Raw genomic sequence first — 7,232 nt, 5'->3', positions numbered from 1 at the left:
TGTCTCCGCTCCTGCAACGCGGCCGCCTTGGGGTGTTCCTCGACTTCCCGTGGAACGATGGCGTCCAGAAATTCGAGGCGCCCTTCGTCGGCGTGTGGAACGCGACGAGCAACCATACCACGGCGTTGCGCACGGGCGGTGGGCTAGGTCGTAATATCCAGGCGCAGATCGCGCACACGATGGACGCCACGACGTTCTTCGCGTCCGTCGGAGGAGACGCCTTCTCTGCCAAGCGAGTCTCGCCGGATGCGCACCGCTACGAGATCGTCCCGCGCCGCGGCCAGAAGGAGTTCTCCGTCGCAGTCGCGTATTCGCCGGGGGCAGTCCAGGCAGTATCGGGCGTGAAGGAGATCCAGCGCGAGTCCCAGCAGGCTTGGGAGGACTTCTGGTCCAATCACGGTTTCGTGGACGTTTTGACGGGATCCACTGATGCCCGCGCGGAGGAGCTGCAACGGCGCATCATCCTGTCGCAGTATCTGTTGCGAGTGAACGAGGCGGGTGATTATCCTCCGCAAGAGGTAAGCCACGTCGCCGCATGCCATCGCCGCTGTTGACTGACAGTTCGTAGTCCGGCCTAGTCAACAACGGATGGGTGAGCAAGACGATCGACAGTTAGGTGGGGAGACTGACCGGCATTCATAGTATGGCAAGTTCCACATGGAGATGTTCTTCTGGCACAGTGCGCACTGGGCGCTCTGGAACAACTGGGACCTCCTCAACCGCGCTAGCAGCGTTTACTCCCGGTTCCTCCCCACCGCGATCCAACGCGCTCAAGTCCAGCAAGGCTATTCCACTGGAGCGCGCTGGTCCAAAATGACCGATCCAGCTGGACGGTCAGCCCCGGGGGAGATCAACGAACTGCTGATATGGGAACAGCCACACTCACTCGTGTTCGCCGAGTATGAATTTCGCGCGACCGGATCGAAGGCGACGCTGGAGAAGTGGCACGATGTGGTACGTGCGACGGCGGATTGGATGGCGGTCTATGCCCACCGGAACGCGAGCACCGACTTCTTCGACCTAGGCCCACCAATGTACATCGTGAGCGAAGACACGAGCCCGAACGTGACGCGCAACCCGGCGTTTGAGTTGGCGTACTGGCGTTTCGGTCTAGACCACGCGAGCACTTGGATGGAAAGAATGGGAGAAGCGGTGCCGGCCGAGTGGACGGAGGTGAAGGACAACCTGGCCCCGCTCCCGATCGAAGACGAACTGTACGCGGTTTACGAGGGGATCCCGAGTGACTTTTGGGATACGCCGACGTTCACCAACGACCACCCCGCCATGGTGGGCCTGTACGGATGGCTGCCGCAGACCGCGAATGTAAGTTTGCATATGGCCAAGGCGACGGCGGAGAAGATTTGGACGAGCTGGAACATCAGCAACTGCTGGGGGTAGGTGGCTGTTGTTCCCAAAGCGCTGATTGACACTGAAAAGCTTGTTCCGTTCGCACGTCACAGATGGGACTTCCCCATGCTGGCGATGTCCGCAGCGCGCAACGGAGAGACGGAGAAGGCGATAGAATGGCTGCTCCACCCGCTGTTCGAATTCGACGACGTCGGGATGCCCGTGGGCGGCGTGCGCGTTCCGACTCCGTATTTCCCGGGTTCCGGTTCGCTGCTGTACGCGATGGCGATGATGGCTGAGGGGTGGGATGGTAGTAAAAATGCTGCACCAGGATTCCCGGAAGCGGGGTGGGAGGTACGCACGGAGGGTATGAGCAAGGCGATGTGACTTGTCCGTGTGGGCCAAGGGCCGCGGCGATCGCGGGCCCGCACGTCATAATAGCGTTGGGTACAGAACTTGTAACTTTTCCCAGTTGTGAGGAAACGTTCCCTTGAATCAAGAGTACTGAGTTCCGGAACAGGGTTCATTTCTCAAGCGTCTTTACGAGTATCACCTGAACCTCAGGCTTGGGCGACTTTTGAGTGACCTGATGGTTTCCGGATAGAACTATCCATCCTCGGACGTTGTACATCGGACCCCCACAACTATGCGGGCGGAAATGAAAGCGTGATGGACGCAGCTCGCGGAAGAGGTATCTGGATATCATGATGTAGCCACTTCGGCGAAAACGGGCGAAACTTTGCACGGCTGACGTCTTCGTGATGATTCCGGAGACGCGTTGGGCCGAGATAGCCAAGAGGAGGTAGATGCGGTGCGGTAGAGTTCGTCTGCAACATGTTCGGAGGTCAAGGAGATGAGCGTCGCCGTCGTCGGGCGATGAGGAACGCACAGCGAGGCCGTGCGATGTGCCAGGCTCCAGGGGCAATTAATTTTTGCTGACAGGCTCTGACGATCTTCTGTTGACAGCTAAGAAAGGGGCTAGCAAATAAGTTTGAGCAATCAAAGACGGAGAAAGAAAAAGGTAGGTAATCAGATAAAGGAGGCGATGTTGACGTAGATAATTGAAGAGGAGCATGGGCGGCTGCTGTAATACCCTCCACCTTCTCTCCACCGTCAACTTCCCGTCTGCTATCATCCACCATGGCTGCTCTCTCCCAGGACTCCTCAGATCTCAACGCCAACGCCCCGTCATCGCCCCGCATCTCTCTCGCCTCCCCTCCTGCTGCCACTGCGCGTCCGGGGAGGGATCGTGAACGCCACTCGGTCGATGACGTCGTCGCGTCTGCCGCGACAATTAGGCGCCGAATGGCTGCTTTCCTCTCGCGACGCTCGTCCATCGACTGCTCGGCTCGCCTTGTACACGCTTGCCAGACCGCGGATGCGCCCTGCGTGCGCCGTGTGCACTCTGCCACCCCTGCTCGACCTCCTCCGTCTCTCCCGCGCGCACACGTCTAGCGGCACCGTGGCACTCGGTACCATTCGATAGCTGCGACGATGGACTTGTTTGTAGCAAGCGTTCAGCCTCTGCCGCGACGATCTGCGCTCACAATGACCGATTTAGAGTGCTCCTCCGCGGTAATTCGCCCACGCCCACACCAGATTGCGTGCGGCGGACTGCGTCCATGCATAAAATATGCACGTACATGCTGTCCGGATGCGCCGACGACGGCGTTCGCGAGGCCGCGACGAACTGGTATCGGCGTACGCGGCGCGGCCGCTCGTCCCTCATGCACAAGTGCCAACCGTAAACCTCTACGGACACGTCCCACAAGCTGCGGATGCGCTCGTCGCACCCAGAGCAACACGCCGCTACGTGCGCTAAGCCGCCGCCGGCGTCCTCCGCGCGCCATGTCTTGCGGACGTTGGCACTCTACGTGCTCACTCTACCGTCTCCAGCAACACCCCGCCTCAACGAACGCGTCTGCGTTGTGCACGACGCCACAGTGGCTGTGCTAGCCCCCAATCGTGTGCGTTTGCAGCATCCTCCGCTGCAAACTGCACTGACAGCGTCCGATTCACAGGTCGCCCGCGCCTCGAAACTCGAACGCCCGCACGCCCTCGTACGGTACACCTTGCGCGAACAGCACAAAAGCAACGCATACGTCGTCCTCGCATGCCCACGAAGCCGCTCGCGGCCCGGTGCGGAACTGCGGCGTCCACGCCATCGGCACCGCGCGCCCGCACACGCGCTCAACAATGCCGTCCACCACCCGAGCGCCCCGACGCCCCGCCTACCCGAGCTGGCGATATGCTCATAGCACCCGCCCTCACATACTGTTGCATGCGCGAAGACGCCGCACACGTCCTCCGCGCGCACCGCCTGTGGCCCCACCACCGTCCGCCGCCGTCTCCCGCCCCGCCCCACTTGCCCCGGCGTCCGCGCCCAGTCCACGGCGCTGTCTAGGCAACCCGCCACACCACTCAGGTGCGTGCCCAGGCCCGTCCGCCGCGAACTCCGATGCCAGCGCACCGATTACACCGCGCCCGCACACAAAATCGCCGACGCCCGCGCCCAGCCGCACGATGCCCCTTGCGTGCATCGTCACGAGCGTGCGCGTACACTGTCGGGGCATGCACACGACGCCGTTTGTGGGGCAAAGCGGAACTGCGGCGCCGGCGCTGTCGGCATGGCGTGCCTGCCGTGTGCGCAATATGGACGTCCACCGCCCGCGCCCCGCAACGCCCCCGTTCTGTGTGCTGGGTATATGCGCATTAGACGTGCGTGCACGCGGTACGAGACGCGCAGAGATACCCCATGCATCCTCCGCGAGGGGTGCCGTTGGCAAGGCAGGCTCTCCCAAGGCTCCATTGACCCCTCCTCCCGCCCTGACACCCCCGCCGACCGCTGCCCACTGAATGTAGCTCGGTGAGAATTACATGCATCTTGTACCAGGCAGGATTTCAGCTCATGCAGACGTGATTTGCGCTGACAAAGTCGGATTTTCAGTTTGCCGCGCATACAAGAATGCCGAGGACCCGCCCAAGCCTCTCCGTACAGGCCGGAAAACACCCTCACCAGCCGCAGAGGCCATCCCTCCACCATCCACGGCAACACCCCGGACGTGCAACGGCGTCGAGCGAGCGCACTGGACCAAACTCGACCACCGAGCCCGACACCCCAGGCCGAGTCCGCGCACATCACCCCGCAAGCGACGCCGCGCTGCCCGAACACTTCAGACACGTACGTCACGCGCACACGACGCACGTCCCGCGCGCACAGCCACGTCGCGCACGTCCCGCGCGTCGCACGCTGCCGACTCCGCGGCCCCGCCGCCCGCTTGCCGCCGCTCTCGCGCTCCGCCATCGCATCCGGTACGCCCGCAAATAGAACGGTACACTCCCGTGCACCAGGGCGCATACACCCACGCGTTTGGCGGCGATCCGGGAAGAAAATATATTTCTTGTTCAGGCCGATTTCATTGGCGAATCCGACGACCACATCAGAAATTTCCGCGTCGCGGCTGCCCCTCCCATTCGGACGCTGCGAAACTTGGCGGACGTGTGCTTGTGCACGTTCCGCGTCGACTATCGTCGCATGCAACCGCGTAGGACCAAGCTGTAGCTCGACCTCGTCGCGGAGGCTCTCTCGACACCCCGCCGCCCGACACATCACAACTTCGCCGGAGCGCGTCGTAAAGACCCGAAACGCGACGCATGCTATGTGTAAACCACATATAAGGCATTCACGATACGGCCACGACGCCAACGCGCGCAGAACGGGCTCGGCGAAGTACGAGGTCGGCCCCCACCCGCCACTTGCCGCCCCCCTCGCGCGCCGGCATCGCGTCCGGGCCGCGCCCGAACACAACTACGCCCTCCCATGGAACAGGGCGCACCCCCACACGAAGTCTCGGGGCGATACGAAGAGGGTGAAAATCGCATCTTCGGCGCGATTTCATGGGTGATCTCACGGCGCGAGCGCAAAAATGCGCGTCCGCGCCCGCCGACGCCTCCTCCCGCCGCGCCGTCTGGCACCAGCACTCCTGGGCGCGGCCTGCGACCTCCCCTGCTGCGTCTCAGCGCGTGGGACAGGATCGTAGCTCGCGGCGGGGTCCGGGAGACCGCGCGTGCAGCGACGCCGAGGCACCGCCGGCGCGGTCCACCGAGCCCCGCAAGCGAGGAGCTTCGAGCGCACACCACGAAGACTGTGTGCACACTGAGAAGACGCAGTCCGCGTACGCGGAAACTGCGTCGCGGGCGCGAAGGGTACGCGGTTGTCTTACCTCGCGTGGGCCCATCCTGACCACAACCCCCAGGATACCACCCACCTGCCTGTGCGCAATCTCGTGCGCCCGCTCTCCGGCTGCACACGGCCACCGACGGTCCGCGAGCGGGCGCACGAGCCGGGTGAGAGCACCCGAAGGACGCGGGGAGGTCCATCACCACCGTCCCCGCCCTCGTCCCCGCCGCTCGAGACGGCCCGCAGCGATGTACCTAGCTACGTGCTACCGTAATACACTCGTTTTCAGCCGTCCCGCGTCCTTCCCTTCCCGCCGTCCGATTCCCCCGCTGCGTCGTGGTCTCCTGCGCACGCCCCATGTCTTCTTGGTGACGTACCGCGGTCGTCGAGATGCCGCGTGCGTCGAGACACGAGGCCACGGCGACGCGTTTCTGTGCGCGGCTGTCGCGTACAGTGTCAGTCGTCTGTGCGTGAAGTGGACTCAGAAGCGCTTACCTTCGAGCCCAGCGGTCTCGACTCGGTCGCGGGGCGAGTCTGCCGCTCGCGGTGAGGTGCAGGCGGCCGCGGCGAGGTTGATCTGAGGTGAGCAGCATGTGTGCTCAGAGCCGGCGACGAGGTGACTCACCGTGTGCAGGATAGCTCCAGCGGCGCGTACTGTACGCCGTTCGCGCGTACTAGCCATGTCCGCGCGACAAGTCGACGGCGGGCGTTCGACGGGTTGTCGCCTCGGATGTGCACGGGTACGCCCTCGGACGCCCCCGCCTCAGGACAGACTCGTCCCGAGGCGCGTCTACGTACCGCGACGGGCCACGCACGATGTGCACGAAAACGCGGAGAGCGCGGGGTCGCACTGGGCCTGTTGTGAGCCTGTGTGCTCGTGCGCGCGGAGCTCGCTGCAGCCTTTCATCGTGCCGCTCTCCCCCTGGCGATGTAGACGTACCTGGTACTGCTACACCCGCCCCAGAACCGTCTGCTCCAGGCATACGCCGCCGCCTCGCCTCGGCTACGCTCCCCTTGCTCGTCTTGCCTCGGCGTCGTTGGGTGCGAAGACAGCATCGCTCTCGCGACATCGCAGTGAAAGCAACAAGGTCCGTATGATCTCACAGGGCCTTGGTCCCGGCCACTGTACTCACAGCTATCGTTTCGGTTCTGTAGGTCCTGGTAAGCGTCATGGCGGCGCAGCGGAGGGGGTGCCAGCCCTGGACCATGGTTCTGACGACGAGGAATTGGTGACAGGGAAGGAGGTAAGTATCTGGAGTTCGGGGAGTTCACTCACTCACTGTTTCGAGTCCCCTCGAGTCTGAGCAGTGCTCTGTGACACGTACAGGCTCCGTGATGAACTCTGAACCTGGAAGGCTGTAAGCCGCACAAAGAGAGGTCTTCAGTCTGTGAGAGAACGACTATGATTGCATAGTACTGTACCTGTAAGCCGCACAAAGAGAGGCTACAAGTACTAGTAAGTAAACATGTAAGAAAGCATAGGTAGTATGGGACTTACTCTTCAGTCTGTGAGAGAACGACTGAAGAGCAGAGGCCTGCAGAGTCCTCCTTATATACTACTGGGGAGGACGATGAGTAAGCGTATAGGAAGAGGGCATGTGACGTCCAGAGGACGCTGACTGAGCGATGAGTAACGCTGAGTAAGAGAGCATAATCGACATAAGGTCAGATAGTCCATGGCTGAGTAATGCGAGTAATCCGGACG

At 62.5% G+C, this 7,232-nt stretch overlaps 2 protein-coding genes across 2 annotated transcripts; both read left to right on the top strand.

The window, feature by feature from the left end:
- Positions 1–179: 179 nt before the first annotated feature.
- TRAVEDRAFT_50343 (uncharacterized protein) lies at positions 180–1,734 on the top strand (the record flags this gene model as incomplete). Its single annotated transcript, XM_008042937.1, has 4 exons — positions 180–518; positions 569–592; positions 643–1,394; positions 1,461–1,734. 4 exons carry the CDS (start codon positions 180–182, stop codon positions 1,732–1,734), a joined length of 1,389 nt encoding a protein of 462 aa, XP_008041128.1.
- Positions 1,735–2,765: 1,031 nt separating this feature from the next.
- On the top strand, positions 2,766–3,244 carry TRAVEDRAFT_60023 (uncharacterized protein). Its single transcript, XM_008043289.1, has 2 exons — positions 2,766–2,849; positions 2,909–3,244. Exons 1-2 carry the CDS (start codon positions 2,842–2,844, stop codon positions 3,093–3,095), a joined length of 195 nt encoding a protein of 64 aa, XP_008041480.1. The 5' UTR covers positions 2,766–2,841; the 3' UTR covers positions 3,096–3,244.
- Positions 3,245–7,232: the final 3,988 nt, after the last annotated feature.

The sequence above is a fragment of the Trametes versicolor genome (assembly GCF_000271585.1).
Source record: "Trametes versicolor FP-101664 SS1 unplaced genomic scaffold TRAVEscaffold_9, whole genome shotgun sequence".
NCBI classification, from domain to species: domain Eukaryota; kingdom Fungi; phylum Basidiomycota; class Agaricomycetes; order Polyporales; family Polyporaceae; genus Trametes; species Trametes versicolor.
Note: the sequence above shows the minus strand (reverse complement) of the source record. Positions and strands in the feature narration are given on the sequence as shown.